This window comes from Quercus suber, unplaced genomic scaffold, assembly GCF_002906115.3.
Source record: "Quercus suber isolate HL8 unplaced genomic scaffold, Cork oak 2.0 scaffold_170, whole genome shotgun sequence".
In the NCBI taxonomy this organism is placed as follows: domain Eukaryota; kingdom Viridiplantae; phylum Streptophyta; class Magnoliopsida; order Fagales; family Fagaceae; genus Quercus; species Quercus suber.
In genome coordinates, this window is record NW_027069630.1 from 509,858 (window position 1) to 532,610 (window position 22,753).

The following is a 22,753-nucleotide window of genomic DNA, read 5'->3' on the forward strand; positions in this document are numbered from 1 at the left end:
TTCATGCAGTAAAATCCAAAATTTGAAATTTTAAAGTGTAAAATTCAAAATCCCTCTTAAAATTTAAGGGTGCATTTGGACTTTAAACCTTATTTGTTTATTTGTTTAACGTGAGACCAAAAAAAAAGGTTTAAGCAAAAGGCCGGAAGCTAAAAGCTTGCGGACGTTAACAAGTGAAATCATTTGGTCATAAAAACTACAAATAGCATCACGACTGAAAAAAAAGAAAAAAAAAAAAAGGGAAGAGGAAGGAAAAATTCATATTCAGAGCAGAAATCTGAATCTACATGGTGACTTCACTTTGACTATTATTTCAGCGTCAAAGGATTACAAATCAATCACAAAAACATGTAATAAGTGACATATCAACAATTGCATGCTGATCCAAGCCCGTGAAGAGATGCAGCCAACTGTCAACCTTCACCCGAATCCAGTGTTCTAATTCCAACTAGCAGCAGTTTCTCCTGGATCAACTATTTCCTCAAATAATTGTATAACATGAAAAATAGACTGACAAAATTTCACCTTCATTTTATATATGTTTGTATCCCGTTGCTTCATTCTCAAGCAATTCCATGCTTGTCCAGAATTAGAAGAGATGCACCCTTGCAAAAATAAACGAGGCCTTCGAAACCCTTTGCACCAACTTTCCAATTGGTGCAGCTGACCAATCATGGTAAGGTAGGGTTTGAAAGTCCCATAGATTCTGCAACTTCTCTAGCAGTAAAATTGTCTGCCTGTGCCTAAACATTGCAAAAAACACATCAATGCTTAGACAAATATAGCTTTCTTTCAAGTCATGAGGGACTCAGTGAGCGAGGCATGGGGTGGGGTAAACCCTAGTTTTGATTTTGACAGCAACACATACATATGAAGCAAAATTATATAGGGCACAAGAGGGTGCATCACTTCTGGAAGACACTGATTCCATTTTTTTTTTCTCTCATCATGAGATTGAGTTTATAACAGTGTGTGTGTGTACATATTAAGATTCCAATAAGTATCCTGGCTGAATGCATACTTACAACATCTGCACAAATTACCAAAAATACATACCTGAAGCCGATGCAACAGATACATCAAGAAGAGATGTACAAATACCTGAAGATGATTTCTTATAGTTATCAAACAATTCAAATCCTTCCGTAATCTTCAAAATTAATCCAATTTGAACTGTTCTTACCAAATAAAAAAGCAGGATAACTCGAGCTGTCGGGTACCGCCAGAGAAATCTTGTGGCTCTGACAGCTCCTGTATCTAATAGTTTTGCTGCCTTCTGCAACTGTACAATGTAAGTTTAACAGTCAATTATCCAAAAAAAAGAAAAATAAAAGTTAATAACGGAGCCAAAACTAAAGAAAGGGAGGGCAAGAATGGTGTGAGATATGAGAGCAGAGGTACAAATACCTGTATGCTTGCCCCAACCATGTGGCGGTGATAAAGGGGGAGAGGCCTGTAGTTATTACTTTATAAGAAAATAATCAAGTATGATAGAAAAATTGTAAATCAAGACAAAATTGCTGCTCACACATTCATATAGAGACACTAGCATATGTACAAAGCCAATCAATAAAATACCAGAAAAATTCAAGAAAAAACTTTTACGCCAAAAGTCGGAGCTAGCATAAGTAGAGAAGTCTGAACAAAATGAGGCATTGCTGCCAAGAAATTTAGTTGTCATAGTGCTTCCTAGAAAGACCTCCATTTCCTTAGTTTAGTCATGGAATAATAATAAATTCAGTAAATAAGAAGCATTAAACCACTATGACTTTCAACCAAACAAGTGATGACCGACTACGTTTTTATCAGATTATCTGCCTACCCAATAACTCATCAGTTTGGAACAAATCACTACCACCAACTCACAAATTGCTTCCAGACCAACTCTAATAAAGAGGAATCCACAAGTTCTCCCTATTCTTTGCTCATTATTCAATTATCAGTAACGCCAATTCACATGATTAATATGCTTCCAAGAAATTTTTTTTTTTGGGACAAGTAATAATTTTGATCGATAAAGAGGGAAAACCTCATGAACACAGGGTAAATACACAAACTGTAAAGAATACTTTTTTTTATAGGACAAACTGTAAAGAATACATTATTACACCTATGAAAAGAATTCAAGGTTTTACTCTTCAAACTTGAAATCCTTGAGGTTTGTGCAAAATTCATCTCCTCAATATGATATGTCCACAGTAATCAATATCTATGACATGTAAAAGCTCTAGAACAACTTTGAGTAGACCATATGTTAATCACATTCAGAGATAACAATTAAACTTCACACAAAAAATTCAGGTCTGGTTAGGAAAAGCTAATATGACAACTTTAAAACTGATGAAGACAACATATCTCAATATGCTCTGCTATTGACAAGGCAAAAGCAGCAGAGAAAGGCATATATAAATGCCCAATAATGATCACAAAACAATCAACATACTCAAGTGCTTTCATTTCAGTGTCTTCTTCCCAAGATGTTGATGCCCGGCGGGACACTTTATTTCTATCGGCCTCTACCTGTTCAATATAACATCAAAATCATAAGCAAAACCAATGACAACTGAAATAATCAGATATACAGTGATTGATATTTCAAACCTCCCATTCCCCCTCCCATTGGGACCAAAACATACTAAAAAAACCAGTGATTGAACTCCGTAATATAAATGAATATGAATCAAGAAGCAAAGCAGCAAGCGTCATACCTGTGCTTCTTGAAGACGCTTTAATTCCTTCTCCAATTGAAACTCTGCTGCAGCTTTTTCACTAGCCATGGCTTCCAACTGTGTTTGTTTGTAGTACTGAATAATAGATAAAATTTAGACAAAAAAAAACTCAAAATAAGATTGGATATGTAAAATCATCTAATAACCAAATTAGGGGACTACAATTCTGAGCTCAAGTTACCAGCAGATCAGTTAGTTCACGGTAGCGCTTCTCTAGTTCCATGTGCTCCTGTTCAAGGACAGTTTTTATCAACCAATTAAAAAAAAAAAAAAAAAGTAATAAAATTCAATTAAAGAAAAAGCACAAAAGGGACACAACCCTAGTACACAGGAAGTAAACAAAGGAAAATTCCAAGCAAAAAATAAAAAGAAAAAGACAATAAAGGTTAACAAAAACTCAACGAGTACAAAAACTCTAGAGAGTCTGTAGTACAAAAAGTATGAGAGGTCAAGGTTTATTTTTAGAAGGTATTCAAAAATAAGACCTCCAACTTCATCAAGAGTAGCTCTTTCCCCTCGAAGAAACATGCATTTCTTCTCTGACCACTTCTCTTAGCAAAATGTCCCTTTAAGACATAACAAGTCCACGTGAATAAGGCATTACCCATGAAACACCAAACAAACAGAAAATCAAAGACCACACTTCCCAAGTCACTGCTTAATGCAAACAAGGATGAGCCACATTGTCTCCATGGCTTTTACACATAAAACACCAATTCATAATGATAATCATCACTTCCTTAGATTATCCGTAGTCACATCTACCTAATGTTATGCACCACATCCATGGGGGTACATACTTTCCAAATGCTCTCTGCCAAGGAAAATAATTTTCTCCTTCTGCCATGCCTTGTAGTAGCTATTCACTTGGAAGCCTTGTTTTTTGAACAGATCTATCCCAATTTATCTACCTCCCCATGATGAATCTTTGTGGCATATATGTCATGCAATAATTGAGCCATAGATTCTATTTCGCAGTCACACACCACTTGAGTGAATAGAGGATTCCAATTAAAAAAACAAAAACTATTTCCATGCTCTAGAAATCTGCCACCTTAGCATCTCTATCCCTAGCAATTAGGAAAAGATTATAATACCTCTCCTTAAGAGTAGTCTCGCCATTCCATAGATCATGCCAAAGACTAATTTTAGAACTATTGCCAACAACATATCTGATAAAACACAAGAAACAGTCTCATCTACTTCTAATATTCCTCCACAAATCCACACACCATATGGCCCGTAACCTCGTTAGAACACCAACTCTCCCAACAAGTGCCATACTTTAAATCTAACACCCTCCGCAACACATTTTCTTCCATCCCAAAGCACCACAACCACTTTCCTAGCAAAACCTGATTAACAACATTAGGTTCTCGATCCCCAATCCGCCATCACAAATTGAAGTTCAACAAACATTCCAATTGACTAAATGGAATTTGAATTCCTCACTCACTCCAACCCATAGAAAATCACTTTAAATTTTTTTCAAAAAGGGAAAAGATAATAGAAAACATAAATCACTCCCTTAAGAAATGTCCCAAAAGTAAAAATGGTAAAAGGGTAGTGCAATGACATAAACAAAAGTTCTCATTTCTCAAAGCTCCAGTATAGCATCAGTAATTTTAGAAGCCAAATTGGTACATATAAAACTCAAAATCATACCTGAATGAAAAAATTTTCTTTCTATAAAAATGTAATACCCACTTGATGCAAAAATTTCAATCACAATGTCTAAGCTTTGAGAATAGATGTTTTATTACAAATTCTCTTCCTGATTGTGCTTTACCATTCAATTATACCATTTCATGCTTTATAATGTAGACAGATTTTTTTCCAGGCATTCTTTTACACTGTCAATCATGAAACCTCCCATGTGATATACAGAAATGGATAAAGACAATTTAGGTCTCTTTCAGCTCATGAGTGTCATAGAACCATAGATTCGATTGTGGTTTATAATTATAGCTCCCATGCTTTTTTTTTATTTTATTTGTATCATCTCCCAGATAACTAAAGAGAATTGAGTCCAAGAAAAGACAGCGATTCAAATCAAGATTTATCTGGTACCCTGTCTAAGTAAAATCACAAAAGTAAGATTGCTTGGATTTAAAAATAGAGTTGTATATATATATATATTCTGACATGACTTCCCACACGCAACAAAACCAATATTTGTTGCTCCAAGGACCTAGTAAAAGCTGCAAGAAAAGGCCATCTGGCTCATGACATAAAAGTCAACATTGCAAGAACTAAAGCAAGATGATAAAGGGTACATTTAGCCACCACTAGTAGTTAACAAGCTTTTTTTGGTTAAGTAATGAAAAATTTATTAAAATATCAAAAGAGTGTCACCCAAGTATACAGGAAATGTACACTAGGGACAAGTACAATCAAACACACAAATTACAAACATCCATCAAAGCATGAACCAAAAATATTGAATGACTGCCTACAACTGACAACAATAGAGTTTTGAAGAAGAAAAGTTTTATGTCTGCAATTGTCCTTTCAAAATCCTCAAAGCTCCACTTATTTCTCTCCCGCCAAATGCACCAAATCAAACAATGAGGGACAACCATTTAAATAGCACCATTATGATGTCACCCAAACTTTCCTTGCCAACAAGCTTTTATAAAGTCTATATGTCCTTACAAAATTTTGAGGCATCTATGTCCAAATTAAAGTGCATTGAAACAAGAACTATAACACCCATGGTTTTTCAAGCTTCGATTAATTCAAGTTGACACATAAAAAACCATGGTCCGCTCACATCATCTACAAGGCAAAAAGTGGGATCAATCAGAGAGGTTACCTGACGTGAATAATGCTCAGCATCTCTCTTCATTGCAGCCATTTCTACTCTCGTTTTTTGCACTTCAGCCTGAGAACAAACATATAAAAAGTAATAGCAAACAAAGCCTTAACCTGGCCAGCAAAAATTACACTGCAAAGTTACAAGATATAAACAAGAACATCATCAGGCAAAAAGGAATTCTAAGTTGAAAAAGGAACTGGCCACAGTTCAGATGAGGTTAAGAGTCAGTTAAACGGAGTTAAGAATTGTGAGGAAAAAAGCAAATGAAACTTGCCTCCAAAGAAGAGAGTTTGCTCTCAGCATCTCTCTGGCCTTGGCGTGCACGTTCAACTTCTTCCTGCCATGCCTGCATCTTGATATTTAAAAATCAAATGTCACTAGATGGATACCTATAACAAATTACCATAAATAACTATTCCTGTTACTGCCACCAAAGGAAAAACTCATTGAATTAAATAGCAGAATATTTTCATAAGTAAACTATTGGACAGGAGAGGTGTTCCTTTTGGATATTTTCATAATGCTTCATTGAAAATAACAGGAGAGGTCTTCCTACGGGGAATGAACCATATTCACATTTAAAATGTATCAACCATTGAAAATATTACCCAACAACAGCAAATAACCAAGCCGTACTCCCAAAATTTTGAGATCGACTGTGGATCCTTAACAAACTAATCAAGGTCCACATGTAATCGTTTCTGTCATTCTATTCTATCCGAAATAAGAATCTATGTTACCTTCTCAATTGACAAATCATTTTTTACAATTTTTACTAATTTTATATTAGATCTTCCTAACTTTTTGCATTCCCTAAACTTCAATAAACTCACTATTCCTCATTCATGCATTAATTTTTCTCCTCTACACATGATCAAAACTATCTTTAAACAAATTTTCTCATGTCAAATCTTATTTTTCCTTGTATTTCTACTTATCCATCTTAACATTCTCATATAAACAACACTCATTTATGAACATGTTGCTTCTTAGTGGCCCAATATTTACTAGAGCACTAGTCTTATAGAAACAACAAAATTATGGTCGGCTATGGAGCCTCAGCAAACTAATCAAAGTTGGTCACATTTATTCTTTATATCATTCTATTCTATTCGAAGTCATACTCTCTAGTACCTCCTTAATTGACATATTCTTTTTTTACAACAACTAATCTTATTTTAGGTATTCCCTTGGTAATGTTATATAGCTAGTCCTATAGTAGTCATATAAAATTTTTCATTTAACTTAATAGGTATTTTTTACGATCACAAGATATTCCTAATGCACTTCATCCACTGTACTCTTACCCTATAATTCAGATCCTCTTCAATCTCTTTGTCCTAATGAATCATTGAAAATATTACCCAAAAGACAAAAAAGAAAAGATAGCATCCCAAAGAGAGAGTAACTTCTACATTTTTGAAAGGCCCACTGTTTTTCTTATATATATATATATATATATAACTTCCCCCAATGGGTCTTGAACCCATGACCCCATCCTCGACCCAAGAAAAGAAGGCACCAGTTGAGTTAGAGAAAATTGGTGCCCACTGTGAAACAATATTTGTGCAAGCATACACACACATATTAGTACCTCAAGACCACACAAAAACATGCAAGGAGTAAACATATTAGTACTTCAAGACCACACAAACACACACAAGGAGTAAACATATTAGTAATTCAAGCATGTTTATTTGAAAATTAGGAATTATTGGTCAGTTATCAGACTATAAAAGTCATAAGAGAGAAACTGTTCGATCCCTGTAAATGATTACATATCAGGAATTATTTGTAAACTATAACTTAATTAGAAGAAGCCCTCTGGAGTCTATACTGTATGGCTGAAAAGTTAGCTGTAGTACCTGAATCACTTGATTTGCTTCTTCAGGCGACTTCTTTTGTCCACGGCGAACACGAGCTTCCATATCTTGCAGTTCTTGATTTAATGATGCACATTCAACCTAATCGCATATAATGGTTATAGATTTAAAACAGTTTACCAGGCATAGAGAGAACCTTCATTATGAAGAAAAGAGATAAAATTTTTAATCTACCTCAAGCAGTGCCACCTTCTGCTCAAGCTCTGCCACCTTTGCTGTCCTCTCATCTGCTATTCTCTAAATATGAAGCAATTATGGTAAATGAATAAATATGATGGAGATAATGGTCAAATAACAGGACTATACTTCTAAGTTTCTATTAGAAAAGGAAGTAAAATGAACCACTTATGACAAATGCATACTATTGTGGAACTCCAAACTTAATGATGATGATGATGATGATGATGACGACTACTCAAAATTTATTTCAAAATGTAACATGTTAAGCAATCAGTCACAAGCATCATGAGTGCTTACATTACCTGGATCCTTGCAAGGGCTGAGGATGCATCGACAGCTCTATGTTCTAATTCTACTTCTCTTTCCATAGCAGCCTGTTTCATCAGATATAGGTTATCACATTGCAAGAAAACAATCCATAATAGTTAGTAAATTAATTCATCTACAAACCATTTTTGTAGCATTATGCGCAGCACGCTCTTCTTCTGCTCTCCGCTCTGCAGAAGCAAGCTCCTCCCGCATGGCCTGGAAAAGAATTTTATTCTTACAAATCTCAGAAAAGAATCCCACTACTCAATAATCTCATGATAAGATACAGTATGTGATAACATCAAAGGATCCAAAACATAGGAAATGTTATATGCAAGAAAAAACCAACCAACTTACCTGCATCATCCTTGTCTCCGTCAGTTCCCTATTTCTCATTATGGATTCCATGTTTGCCTGATGAAAATAATCTAAGAGTTAGAGCCAAAAAAAAAAAAAAAAAAAACCTAAGATTCAGCAGAAGTGAGAGCCTGCATATATTGCCTATGGAATAAGAAAATTATACAGGGCACGTCAAAGGAGTAAAACAATGAAATATAGATGGAAATGGAAGTAGGTAAATCACATGGTTACTCTTGTCCTAACTAGAAAAACTATTAGCAGTGGGATTATTCCAATCCTCAGAAACGTCTTGTGGTAAGAAATTTGTTATGACAGTGGAAGTGCGATATAGTTTGTTTACAGGAAACTAAGCTTGCCAGTATGGATAGATAGCTGGTTTGCAGCTTGTGGAGTTGTCCTTATGTGGATTGGGTTGTGTTAAATGCGGATCAAACTGTCGCGGCGGGGAGGGGGGGGAGGGGGGGGTTGTATTCAATAATATGGGATAAAAGGGTTTTGGAAAAGTTGGAAGATATGGAGGGAAATTTCTCAGTTTTGGTTCAGTGGCAAGGGGTGGCAGCTGGTTTTATTTGGGTATGCTCAAGGGTCTATGGCCCCAATGAAAATAGTGATAGGGGTCACATGTGGGATGAATTGGTTGGTATTGAGCAATGCTAGTTTCTCATGATTGGGAGGAACACCATCCAGATGGCAGTACGGCGAGGAGGAAAAGTCCTTTCAGGTTTGAGAACATGTGGTTAAAGATGGATAGGTTTGTAGATAGAGTTCACTCATGGTGGAATCGACATTCTTTCTCTGGTACACCTAGTTTTGTGCTTACCAAAAAGTTGAAGGCCTTGAAAGAAGACATTATTCAATGGAACCATTTAGAGTTTGGTAATGTTAGTCGTCAGAAGAAAGAATTGCAATAGGCCTTGAAAGTTTTGGATGCTAAGGAAGGAGAGACTGGAACCTCTAATGCGGAGAAATGTGAAAGGTTTGATGTGAGGTCCAAAGTGGAGCATCTTCTTTCTTTGGAAGAAATATCATGGAGACAAAATCAAGGATGTTATGTATCAAAGAAGGAGATAATAATACTAAGTTTTTCCACAAGTTGGCTAATTCCCATAGAACGCATAATCATCTAAGTATCTTACAGGCGGATGGGGTGATGTATGAGGAGGAGTCCGAGGTAGTTGCTTAGGTAGGACAATTTTATAAAACTTTGTATCATGAGCCTGAGGGGTGGAGACCTTTCATGGAGGGTTTAGAGTTTCACCAAATTGGGAGAATGGAGAGGGGTTGGCTTGAAAGGAAGTTTGAGAAAGAGGATATTCCTTAGGTCGTTAGAGACGTGGAAGGGGATAAAGCTCCGGTTTGGATGGTTTCTCTATGGCTTTTTATCACCATTGCTGGAGAATAGTGGAGAAAGACATTTTAGCTGTCTTCGAAGAGTTTTATCAACATTGTAAATTTGAAAAATCTCTTAATGCTACTTTCATTGCCTTAATTCCAAAAAAAAAAAAAAAAAAATGATGACTCCAATATCAGAGATTTCCTGCCTATCAATTTGGTGGGGAGTGTATAAAATCTTGGCTAAGGTTTTGATAAATCGTATAAGAGTGGTTTTAGATTAGTTGATATCAGAATCTCAGAATAGCTTTGTGGGCGAAAGACAAATCCTTGACTTAGTTCTTATTGCGAATGAATGTGTTGATAGTCGAGTGGAGTGGGATTTTAGGGGTCATATGTAAACTCGATATTGAGAAAGTTTATGATCATGTGAATTGGGAGGTTCTCCTGAATTTGTTGAATGGACTTTGGGGGGAGAAGTGGTGTAAATGGATCCAAACTTGTATATCCACAATTCAATTTTCTGTATTGATCAATGGCTCTCCAGCTGATTTTTTTTTTGGTAGTTCTAGGAGATTGAGACAAGAGGACCCACTAACTCCAATGCCATTTTTTACCATGATGGAGGTTTTTAGTAGGATGTTGAAGAGGGTGGAGGGTGCTAGCTTTCTTTGTGGTTTCAAGGCTGATGTTAGGCAGGGTGGTGGAGAATGTGTTTCACATCTCCTGTTTGTAGATGATACTAAATGTGTTTCACATCTTCTGTTTGTAGATGATACTATTATGTTTTGTGATGCAAATGTGAAGCAAATCCTTCATGTTCGGATGTTGTTTTCAGGCTGTGACAGGCTTGAAGGTCAATGTGCAGAAGAGTGAAATGGTTCCAATAAGAAAGGTAAATAATGTGCATGCTTTGGATGAGATTTTGGGCTACAGAATTGGAACTTTGCCTATGATTTATCTTGGCGTGCCATTGGGGGCTTCTCATAAATCTACTTCAATTTGGAATCCTATTCTGGGAAAAATTGAGCAAAAGTTGGTTGGGTGGAAAAAGCTATATTTGTTAAAATGTGGTAGATTGACACTGCTCAAGGATGCGTTATCTAGTCTTCCTACTTATTTTATATTGCTTTTCACTATTCCTCCTCATATGGCTAACAGAATCAAAAAGTTGCAAAGGGACTTTTTGTGGGGTGATAACAAGACTCATTTGGTAGGATGGGATAAAGTGTGTGCGCCTATGGCCAATGGTGGTTTAGGTATAAGGAAATTAACTATTTTTTTTTTTTTTGATGGTAAGAAAACTTTTATTCAAAAATGTTGAGCGTCCTGTTCACGATGGTGAACATTCTGATCAAGACAAAATACAGCAAGTTCAAAAACTTAATCTAATAGTGTAAGAATTCAGAAATAGAAATACAATTTGTAAAACCCCAAACACGTGACCACTGAAACAAAGTACCGAAGGGAAGAGCTTTTAAAAGATGTAAGGTTATTGTCTTCAAAGATGCATGTATTACGTTTCGTCCAAACCAGCCACATTAAACATGCTAGGACCATATTCCATATGGTTGACAGATGCTTTCCAAACCAGTTTTTCCAAGCAAAGAGGAAAGAGCTAACTGTCTTCGGCAATACCCAATGGATCCCGAATACCTCGAAAATTGCACTCCACAATGCATGAGGTTTGGGAAAATTAACTACATTTAACTACAGTGGAGTGCAATTTAAATGTTAAATGTAGTTAATGAGTCTCCTCATTCCCAAACATCTCAACTTACAGTGGAGTAGAAAAATTAACTACATTTAACAAAGCTTTACTAGGGAAATGACTTTGGAGGTTTGGGAATGAGGAGACTCAACTTTGGAGGAGGATGGTAGCTTCGAAATTTGGGGAAGAGTGGGGGGATGGACTTCTAAGTTGGGAGGGGGTGTTCATGAGTGTGGTTTATGGAGAAGTTTCCGTATGGGTTGGGAGGATTTTAGCAAAAAGACTCAATTTGTTGTTGGGATGGGGAATAGAGTGAGATTTTGGCAAGACGGGGGTGGTGTGGGGATCAACCTCTCCAACCGGCTTTCCCAAGACTATATGGTATTGCCACTGATAGGGAGGCCTCTGTCGAGTCTTCTTTGACAAGGTTAGGGGTAGGGGAAAGGAGAAGTTGAGATGTTCGATTATTTTGAAATGTTAATGATTGGAAGTTGGGTACAGGGGATGACTTTCTTCGTCTCTTGGACTCCAATATTCCTTCAACAGATATTGGGGTTTGGATGAGATGGAAGTTGAAGTCTAATGGAGATTTTGACATCCGTTCATTTTACAATAAGTTGCGAGGTTCTTCATCTGCTATCTTTCCTTGGAAAGGTATTTGGAAAGTTAAGGCCCCTCGGCGTGTTTTCTTCTTCGTTTGGACCGTACCTTGGAATAAGATTCTTACAGGTGACAATTTGAGACTTAGGGGTTTTGATTTTGTTGACTAGTGCATTATGTGTCGTCGTTGTGGGGAGACTGTAGATCATTTACTGCTTCATTGTGAGAAGGCTCACCTGTTATGGAGTTTGGTTTTTAAATCTTTTGGGATTTCGTGGGTCTAATCAAGAACAGTTCCGAATTTGCTTTTTGGTTGGTGGAATTAGTTGGGGAAGCATTGGTCTTACATTTAGAATTTAATTCTGTTGTGCTTATTGTGGTATTTGTGGAAGGAGCGCAATAGGCAAACTTTTGAGGGCTTGGATAGCTCTGGAGATTAGTTGCTTGCTGCTTTTAGTGGATCTCTATTCGAATGGTCTCAGGCATGGGGACTCACATCTACTGATTCTCTCCCTTCATTCCTTTGTTCTCTCCTCTTTTGCAATTAATTTTTTTTTTCCCTTTTCTTCTTTGTTTCTTTCTTTTATTTGTAAATTTTGGTTTGCTTTATGTTTTTCATGCATAAAATAGCCTTTTGAATATACATCTTTCTTACTTATAAAAAAACAAAGATTATGATGGAGGTTTTCAATAGGATATTGAAGAGTGGAGGGAGCTGGATTACTTCGGGGTTTCAAGGTTGATGGTAGGCTCGTGGTGGGTAAAGTGTTTCACATCTCTTGTTTGCAGATGACACAATCCTCTTTTGTGATGCAAATGTGGAGTAGATCCTTCGCCCAGCAACAGGATATACAACCTGTTACCCATGTACAGATGGCATCACAACACATGCAACTAAAATCTTCATCAATAGCTTCAACATCCATGCACATTCTTGTGCTTCCTTCCAAAATTTAAAAAAGCCTTCTGCTCATCCTTAGTCCTAGACTTAATAAATGGTCTGACACACACCATTTGTGCAAGCAAACTACTCTGCGATTTTAAAGGGCCTTATTTTGGCTAAAACTTTAAGAGAATATGTTCTTTAAATACTAATGACAGAGTAAATTGAGAAAGATGAGTTTTAGGCAGTGTTTGGTTAGGAGAATGGAAAAGTGGAAGGATAGAGAAATAATTACTATTATGTCCTTACTAATAAAAGTAGAAGGATGGAAAAAAAAGTGAGGGTAATTTTGTACTTTTATCTCGATGCCAATTATTTCCTCTTTTATTCCCAATTTGGAAGTAAAAGAAAATGGTGGGGAAAGATGAGTTTTAGGCCGTGTTTGGTTGGGAGAATGGAAAAGTGGAAGGATAGAGAAATAATTACTATTATGTCCTTATTAATAAAAGTAGAAGGATGGAAAAAAAAGTGAGGGTAATTTTGTACTTTTTTCTTGATGCCAATTATTTCCTCTATTCCCAATTTGGAAGTAAAAGAAAATGGTGGGCCTAGGTGGAAACCTCCATCCACCCCCATTTCTTTCCTCCCTCTTTTCACTCATATTTCCTCTCCCTTTTCCTTCTCTCATTTTTCATCCTCTCCCTTTTCACCCCCAACCAAACATTGCATTAGAAGGTAGGATAAACCACATATGTATAGCCAGAGCACCATATTTTCATGTTTAATCATTCCTACTCTTTGACCCAGTCTGTTTCAACTTAAGATTAACTAATGCTTACATTCGACATCAATGTAGAAAATGAAGAGTGATGAAAGGACAGGTGAAGACATATACTTTAGGCATAGCGCACTAGAAAAGACTGATCATACATATAGTGAGTTTGTTGAACCTGCAATGAAGCTAGATTTCCTTCAGACAAAGCAGCTTGTTTCTTAAGTGCATCCATAGAGCTGATAAGTGCCTCAATTTCGGAGTTCTTTGCTGCCAAGGCCTCAACCATATTTGACTCTACTCTTGACACGTCACCTTTGGCTGCAGACAAATCTTGCTGTAGCTGCTTTATGTGAGCCTCATAGGATTTACTCAGCTCTCTCTGTAAAGAAAGCAATTTAGCTAGTAAGATCACTCCTTCAGTAGCATAATATCAAGATCATAACAGAAAAACCAGGAAGTTCAACCCTCAAATGGGCAGGAATGCTGTTTTACCTCTGCAATGAGAAGCTCCTCTAGCTGTGCATTCTCACTTTTGTATTCTTGAAGACGGGAAGAAAGTCCGGCACAGACCTGAACATTTCTGACAAAGATTAGAAAAGCATGTAAACAGGATATTCTGACCATCAATTTACTCTTCTGTGGGGGTGGACTGCTCTCTAGATCACATATAGAGCATGCTTATCCCATCTTAAGAGAATGGTTCGCTCAGACAACCAACTGGTTGCTAAAAGGTATGCACATCAAAATGGTAGAGCAGTTTGCATTTGGCTAGATAGTTTAAACAAACTGATTGTTTTATAATATAGAAGAAAAGGGAAAAACAATCATGTATAAGATGAAAATTGTATCCTATTAATTTTTCTTTGGTCATGGCCAATTAGGGGCTGGATGCAGGTGGAACCCACATTGATTTGCACTAGACATTATAAAAGCAAACAGATGACTATATTTTGATTTGTATCTAACCTGCTAAAGAGGTCTATACTAATAAACATGACTTGCATAAATTTTTGATCCTCTAGTACACAACTTATTCTCAATATTCTTTTATTCTCATTCCTTAGAAATAAGTGCCCATATAAACATATATTCATATGCCGGATGGCCTTGAAAGGATAGCATTGAATGAAGCCATGTTATGGATGAACCAGTAACCAACAGAAATGGTTGCCACCAGTATTTTAAATTTATTGATGAATATTGTATCCTAACAACAGGACAAAATACATTCCATTGGTAATTGCTGGTTATTGAATATGTAGGCTCCATTAGTTCCATTAACAGTTAGAATAACATACTTTTTTATTTTTTTGAAAAATATGGCAAAGACCATACTTTTAGCCACCAGATGCCAGCATTAAATTTTAGAAATAGGCAATTCATTTTTCATCAGCATAATATAATTCATAGAAAAAAGGTAGACCAAAGAGGTCCCAAGATAAACCAATCTGATTATAGTATACATCTGCAAAATGCAAATATTAAAAAATAAAGGGAATTTAAAGAGCTTACCCGAGCTAGTCTTGCCTCTTTAGACTGACCAGTGGAAACTGTAGTTTTAAGCAGTCCCTGAGCCTGCACATGGACTAAAGGAACTAGTCAACACAATCTCTAAATGCAAGCAGGTAAGATGATACAAAGCTTGAACAAATATGGTGCAGTACAGTCTTCCCTGCACTAATTACTTTACCTCATCAAGTGGGTCCTGTACTTTCATGGGAGAACCATCAGCTTTAGTCCCCTGTTGCCTGTTTTGATAGATAAGAGGTTCAACCTTGACATCAGCATCCTTCAATTGGGTTTCACTGTTACTGGGAGAATCAGTAGATACAGATTGAGATCTCTCTTGGTCAATGTTCCCAGTATCATCTGTGTCTCCAGATTTACTTTGGCCAGCATCAATTGGTTCATCTTCATCAACAATGTTAACTCCATTGGCAGGTAAGGATAAAGGAGGTTGTTCTTTGTGAACATCTGAAGTATTCTCATTGACAAGCTCAGAATTTGAATGTAAGGGGACAGCTTCCACATCAGCAACAGTTGAGAGGACTTCCATATCATCAGCATCATTTTTAACCACATCATTTGCCAATGTTTCTGTTAAAGGAATGCCTACCATGGGGGAATCTTTGTTGATACTATGCTGCTGGCCATCGTTTGTTTGGGCAACAGACTTAGTAGGAGTCCTTTCATTTTCAATTAATTGAGAAGCCCTATCATTTTCAGGTGTCACATCTACTAGGGATGTTACTGTACTAGTTTGCTCCTGCAAAGTAACAGATTCATTCACAGGGACTCTCTTTTGAGCCTGCAAAATCAACATGTGAAAAGAAGAGTTATTTGACTAGAATATATCAATAAGAACTACTTATGGCTACAGGTATGCTCGCAAGTACCTTTGTCTTTGACTTTCTCTTGGCTTGAGATCCTTGCCCATTAGCAACTTAACAGTTCAGAAAAGGAAAACAAAAATGGGAATAAGCACCAGAATTTTCATGCAAGAAAGTCAATACCAGTTATAGCCATCACTATACCACTTTAATTTTTTATGGAGGTCATTTAGGGCTTATTTGTCACTATGGATACAAGCTAGTAAGCCTAACTTTCCTGGAATATGGAATCCTATTAGTTTGCTTCTTCATCTAAAAAATTCCAGAAACATGGATCCCACAGGCATTCCAATTCTTGTGGAAACAGGAGAGTTTCCTCAGGAAGCAAACATCAATCCTAGCCTCTACTCAAAAACCATAGTTAAATAGAATTAAAGATACCATGAATTGATAAAGCCATGAATGAAGGTTCAAAGTCTAGTTTAACACCTCTGGTCCTATAAATCAGTGGCTTAGTGCATAATTAAATGTAAAGGATGCCAAGAGACTTAAGATCTACACCTGTGGATTGCAAATCAGCTTGCTCATCAGAAAATTCGCTGACAACCCGCTTTGCTCCTCGATCTACAACTTCCAAAAAGCCTAACCAAAAGCAAAAGTTTCAAATTTTTAAACAACTGATTAATTTATTACATAGGTTTATTTATCATTCTGTATGTTTGGCAACTCAATCATACAATACGTACTTTTAAAAATCAAAAGTGCAAGAACTAGAAAAAAAAAAATTATGTAAAGCTTTTATACGTGGATATAATAAATGCAAAGAAAAATTATTTACTGACACTATATTTGAAGTAAAAAATTTTAGAATGGTGATAATAAACACAAGTAGGGGTGGGCAGAAAACAGATAACCCGACTCAACTCATCTGATTTAGACCGAACTAATATAGCGGAATTGGGTTTTGCATCCCCAAACCTGACTAGTCTCAGTCTGCCTGAACCCACTTCCTTCACTGTCATCCCTTAACCCTAGTTGCCCTCATCACCCCTCATTGAACTTACCCAACACCCCCCCCCCCCCCCCCCTGCTGGCCTTGCCTGCCTCACCCACCACATCCCTCAGCAGCATTGCCCCAGCTTACTATTGTCTTCCCCACATCAGATATGGCCTTCTTGTTGCTATTGCTTGCTCATTGTCCGTCCTTCAGCAAGCACTCACCCACAACCCAATGAAGCCAAGCAATCCGACTGCCAACTTGAAGAGGAATCTCAGTCGACAATCCAACCCCTTTCGGTTGGCGACTGTTTGAAACTTCTGCACCCGAGAGTGATCAGGTCAGATGACGGTTTGCCCCCTAACTCACCCGAACCCGTGGTCACCCTTAAACACAAGTAAAAATCAACCTCTTTTGTTTTTGTGATACAAAGTCATATTGCGGAAGGCCACGAGATATTAACTTCCATAAGTTATTCTACTAATATATTAAAATAGGTAAGCTTCTTATAAAGAATCAGCTTGTGATAAAATTAGATCAATGAAATCGGTTACTTCAATGTGTACATTTTCTTTTTACTAATTAAAGAAAGCTGAAGTGATATCCCCAAGCCACATTTTCCTTCAGAGAGCTGCAACATCACTTCTGATTATTTGGCACTATTTCCATCACAAGAACAACAAAGCATTTAAAGTATCCTATCCATTATTTTCATCTACCAAACACTTCAAATCAATATAAGAACTGACCAATGTCATCTCTCCTTTTCTCATCGATATTGGACAAAGAAACAAGAAAAACCTCCCAAGAAAACCAAAATTTGAATTTTCTTGAATTGCAACCTCAGGGGATTGGTTTAGTGTGATCCATGAGGTCCTGAGTTCAAGTCTCTTAGCCAACGCCCAAGAGATTATAATCAGGTGCTCTTCCAAAACTGATCCCAACATAGGTCTTAAAAAATCCTTGACACCAATCGAAAACAAAACAAAGCGTACCCATCAACAATTCACGATTAAGATCACACCCATTCCAATTCCAAAGCCGCGCACTTCTTTCCATTTAAATTAAACCATATCTGAACAATAAGTTTCTTTATAACATTCCAATAGGAAATTGTGCAATGAAGCAAACCCTAAAACAGCCACACCTTGAAGAAAAAATTGAGCTAAACAGATTCCATTAGAATACTCCTCACACATTCCATGCCCCAAGTAAAAAAAAAAAAAAAAAATGCCGCCAAGCGAAAACTATTTTCATTCTCATTCAATTCCAATGCATCAACTTCACTACAAATTCAAAATTAAGGTTTTGTTGATAAACAAAAAATTAATAACGCTGGGATCAAACCTAAAACACAAATAGAAGAAGCAGCAGAAGCAGAGCAAAATGAGAAAGAAAGAACAAAGATCCACACCTTCTGCTTTTTTGAGCCACGAATCCATTTTGAATTTCGGATCCGATAGAATTGCGCCCTATTCCATCAACCAGTCGGAGACGGAGAGCCCAACCATACTCCCCCACACTTCAAATTTTTAAATGAAATGCTTTTTTGTTTTTTTGGTTTTGGCTCTGATAGATAAATAGATTAGAAGATGTCGATGAAATTTTTTTTTTATTTTTTTAAATCAAATCAAAAAGTCATTTAAAAATAAATAAATAAATAAATCTGAATCTGCGTTTTGCTTGTGCTTTTGCGCACCGGATCGTTTTGTGAAGGGCAGTCGTTAGTTAAGAAGTCTGCGTGCGTTGTGTTGTGTGCGTACGAGTAAAATTGAAGAATGTCAGGTATTGTTCAAGTGCTACCACGACTATTCTACCTTTCGCTGTTCCTCTCCTCTAATCTCATCATATCGTTCACTTATCGTTTTGTACGGACTTTTGCACAGGGATTCGTCGGTGTACTAGCCCAGCCCAGCCAAGAAGCAGGCCCTCTGTTTTTTTTTTTTTTAAGGCCCAACTAATTTTTTTAACTTTTTCTTTTTACTTTTTTAAAAAACTCATACTCTAAATTTCACCATAATTAAAATTTAAAATCGTCTAATCTAAGTGTATATATATATGTAAAACTCATTTTTAGAGACTTAAACCTCAATCATTATCTTTAACATCCGCACTTATACTTGTGGAGTGATAATCACACCAAAGATGTGTACTGACAATCTAGTATTACCATTTAGTCCCTACAATGATGCTATTTTGGTCTGTTTCAATATTTAATATTTATTTTATTATTTATTTATAATTTAAAAAAATAATTAACAAAAAAAAAACCCAGAAATTTAAAAACTGGGCAAACACGTCGTACAATCCACTGAGCTTAATCTGAACATTAAAATACAACACCCATCTTTACCAACTCTCACTTTTTACCTTTTATTTTTATTTTTATGAGATCTCGCTCTGTGCCTTACTAAAACCCATGTTTCATATGATTCGAAAGGTATACAATCAAAGCCCCTTTATTCCTAGGTTTCCGGACGAAATTGTATTTGTAGCTTCGAAATATGGCACTGAAGTCTTAACTATGTCAGTGATATCTAAAGTCTTAACTACTAGCTCTAGTTTCTCAAAAAAAAAAAAAAAAAAAAACTAGCTCTAAACCAAGCATCCTCTTTTCATAAGTCTACATCGTTTGCCCAGTTTTTAAATTTCTAGTTTTTTTTTTTTTAAATAACATTTATTTATTTATAAATAAATAATTAAATATTTAAAACATACGAAAGTTTAGGAGCTTAACGGCAGTACTAGACAGTATTTTTAACAGAGGACTAAATTGAGGAGTTTTAAAACTTAGAAGACTAAATTGAGGGATTTTCATACTTAAGGTCTGTTTGGATTCAACTTATTTTTGCTGAAACTGAAACACCGTAACAAAATAATTTTTAAATGTGTGAATAATACCGTGGGACCTATTTTTAATATTTTTTTTAAATAAAGTGGCTATGGGTTCCGTGAACAGTGCATGAACAGTATTGTGAACAGTGTTATTTTGTCTCAAAAAGTAGAAAACGCGTGAAGAAAAAAAAAAAAACGTAAACGAAAACACAAAAACGCGCCGTGGATCCAAACACTCACTTTGAGGTAGAGGATTGATGAAAAAATTATTTCACCCACAAACGTATAACACTCATCATACACCTATATATTTTTGTGATTGGAAAATGTAGTAATCTCAAATTATAATTGACGGGACCGACGAATCCGTCTCCCATGGATGATCCTATCAGTGTAAATGAGGACACCCTTAGGCGAGACAAGTTAAGACCCACGTCACTGACGAAGAAGACCATGCCATTCAATACAGCGTAATTACACCCAGAACGGTTACAAGACCAACTGTATGAGCTGTTGGAGCACATCAAAGCCACGTTACACTCACCAGCCGTTACCAAGGGGAGCCTTAAGACCTCCATAACTGCCCCAACAGCTAAGGATTATGAAAGCATATATAAAGCTCACACATTGCCAAGTAGAAGGTACAAAAGAAACATATACACACTGTCCTTTTCTTTTATTTTGAGATATTGAATTTCTTATACTAACTTTGGCATAGGAGGCGCTGTGGCAGGCACCACACCGGTGACCACTTTTAAGCAAGGCTGGAGATTGCTTCCATCTGACAACCTTGACTGACGAATTTACACTTCATCAGTTTGGCGCCGTCTGTGGGGAACGCATTTTCGTATTTATATTCGAAAATGTAGTTTCCATAAAGTTTCTATATTCAGATGGAGTCCAATCAAGATTCGGCAACCTTGGCTCAGCAAGTCCAAGCTCTAAAGGCTACCGTTGAAGAACTTACTAGACAGAATCAAGAAATGAAGTTACGACTTCAACAGGAGGAGAATCGATCCAAGAGTAATCTAGAGGATGAGGGAGACAGCCACAGAAGAAATAATCAGCAAAGAACCACTACTCCTGATGAACAAAATTCAGATCTTCTCTAAGAAATGAGGAAAGAGATGGATGAGTTAAGAAATGCCATCAAGGAGAGAACAGACCGAAGTGTAGATAGATTTGTTAGAGCCACGGACTCGCCTTTCACTACTACAGTCTTGGAATGCTCAGTACTGACGAAGTTTCGCCTTCCTCAAATCAAGCTATTTGACGGGCTAAAGGACCCTCAGGATCATCTTAATACCTTCAAAACAATGCTGGGCGTTTAGCAGCCTCCTGATGAGATATTGTGCCGATCCTTCCCCATTACTCTCAAAGGAGTTGCAAGGGAATGGTTCACAAAATTGCCGACGTCGTCCATTGACAATTTTGACCAGTTGAGTAACGCCTTCTTACGTCACTTCATTGGGGGACAACGTCCCAAAAGGCCAGCATACTACTTGCTTACCATTAAGCAGGGAGAGAAGGAAACCCTGAGGTCTTACGTTAAGCGCTTTACTCGTGAGACCTTGGAGATGGATGAAGCTGACAACAAGGTGCAGTTAACGACCTTCAAATCAGGATTAAGATCCCAAGAACTAGTGGCTTCACTCGCTAAGAATCCTCCAAGAACGATGGCAGAGATGCTCTTGAAAGCACAAAAATACATGAACGCTGAAGACGCATTGGCAGCCATAGAAGATGTAGAGAAGTCGGGAGGCAAGGGAAGGAAGGATGACAAGCGTAGGGGACAGAAGAGGGAATGTCAAGATCATCGGACCAACAATGGGAACAGAAAGAGAGACGACAAAAGCTCTCGAACGGTAAAACCCTTTAATTATGCATGTTGACAAAATTTTAACGCAGATTAAGGACGAGCACTTCCTAAATGGCCAAGGCTTTTACATTCCTCTCCTAATGTCTACGACAAGAAAAAGTACTGCCGATTTCACAAGGATCATGGTCACTACACCGAAGATTATTGAGACCTTAAAGAGCAAATAGAAGAGTTGATAAGGAAAGGAAAGTTACAACACTATGTGAAGAAAGGGGAATCTAGCATATTCAAGGATGACAACAAAAATCAGAAGGAGCCCTCATCCAGAGATAAAACCCCCCCAACCTTCCTAGAATATTATCGGGGAAATTAACACCATAGTAGGAGGACCATCCCTAGGAGGGTCATTCAAGTCTCTAAGGAAAGCATGCCAAAGGCAAGAGAACAGCGTCTACATGATACCTCCATCCAAGCAACGACGGATGGACTAGGATATATCCTTTAATGAAGTAGATGCTAGGGGAGTGAAGCAGTCTCATAATGATCCTTTGGTTATAGTGTTGACTATAGAAGGAATCAGCACCAAAAGGATCCTCGTAGACAACAGCAGCTTCACAGACATCATCTACCTCCCTGCTTTTCAGTAGTTGAAGTTGGATCCGAAGAGACTACGCTCATTTGATTCTCCTCTCGTCAGTTTCAATGGAGACAAAGTATATCCCAAGGGCATAGTAACGTTGATGGTGACAGTGGGGACTTACCCAAGCCAGTTAACCTGTCAGATAGACTTTTTGGTGGTAGATTGCCTGTATGTGATTATTGGGAGACCTACACTCAACAAATGGAGGGTAGCCATGTCAACCTATTGCTTAAAGATGAAGTTCCCCATGGATAGCGGGGTTGGAGAAGTTAAGGGAGATCAAGTCTTAGCCAGAGAATGCTACCAGGCCGTTGTGGCTGCAAAGGAGAACCGTGCATGGATGATTGAAGAGAAGGAAGGAGACAAAATCGAAGCCCTAGAAACGGTGGTGCTAGACGAAGAAGAAGCCACCAAGACGACCAAGATAGGAACGACACTAAGTCCTGAAATGAAATCAAGACTCGTCTAGTTCCTAAAACAGAACCAAGATGTTTTTGCCTGGAGTCACGAGGACATGCCAGGTATATCCTTAGAAGTCATTCAGCATAAGTT

The 22,753-nt window shown here is 37.2% G+C and overlaps 2 protein-coding genes across 3 annotated transcripts; one reads left to right on the top strand and one right to left on the bottom strand.

The window, feature by feature from the left end:
• Window positions 1-240: 240 nt before the first annotated feature.
• On the bottom strand, window positions 241-18,672 carry LOC112027212 (golgin candidate 1). 2 transcript variants are annotated; one of them, XM_024059885.2, is made up of 21 exons: window positions 18,322-18,672; window positions 16,472-16,552; window positions 15,977-16,023; window positions 15,271-15,888; window positions 15,093-15,155; window positions 14,073-14,150; window positions 13,756-13,959; window positions 8,277-8,333; window positions 8,061-8,135; window positions 7,913-7,984; window positions 7,605-7,667; window positions 7,413-7,511; window positions 5,822-5,893; window positions 5,545-5,613; window positions 2,911-2,958; window positions 2,709-2,804; window positions 2,444-2,520; window positions 1,408-1,453; window positions 1,184-1,282; window positions 1,057-1,101; window positions 241-743 (listed from the first exon to the last, which is right to left on the bottom strand). In XM_024059885.2, exons 1-21 carry the CDS (start codon window positions 18,347-18,349, stop codon window positions 672-674), a joined length of 2,109 nt encoding a protein of 702 aa, XP_023915653.2. In that variant the 5' UTR covers window positions 18,350-18,672; the 3' UTR covers window positions 241-671. The 2 variants fall into 2 exon arrangements, with proteins under 2 accessions (XP_023915653.2, XP_023915652.2); XM_024059884.2 differs by having other exon boundaries at window positions 5,822-5,899; window positions 18,322-18,670.
• Window positions 18,673-20,857: 2,185 nt separating this feature from the next.
• Window positions 20,858-21,788, top strand: LOC112027216 (uncharacterized). Its single transcript, XM_024059888.2, has 3 exons — window positions 20,858-20,974; window positions 21,077-21,607; window positions 21,651-21,788. Exons 1-3 carry the CDS (start codon window positions 20,858-20,860, stop codon window positions 21,786-21,788), a joined length of 786 nt encoding a protein of 261 aa, XP_023915656.2.
• Window positions 21,789-22,753: the final 965 nt, after the last annotated feature.

Bases quoted from the DNA above. Each gene is read 5' to 3' on its own strand.
- LOC112027212 (XM_024059884.2), bottom strand. From the start codon at position 18,349: ATGGATTCGTGGCTCAAAAAAGCAGAAG. The intron at 16,553-18,321 runs GTGTGGATCTTT...GCTTTTGGTTAG, and splicing joins GTGGCTCAAAAAAGCAGAAG to GCTTTTTGGAAGTTGTAGAT. The intron at 14,151-15,092 runs GTAAGCTCTTTA...AGAAATGTTCAG, and splicing joins AAGAGGCAAGACTAGCTCGG to GTCTGTGCCGGACTTTCTTC.
- LOC112027216 (XM_024059888.2), top strand. From the start codon at position 20,858: ATGAGGAAAGAGATGGATGAGTTAAGAAATGCCATCAAGGAGAGAACA. The intron at 20,975-21,076 runs GTACTGACGAAG...GGCGTTTAGCAG, and splicing joins CTACAGTCTTGGAATGCTCA to CCTCCTGATGAGATATTGTG. The intron at 21,608-21,650 runs GTAAAACCCTTT...ATTTTAACGCAG, and splicing joins ACGACAAAAGCTCTCGAACG to ATTAAGGACGAGCACTTCCT.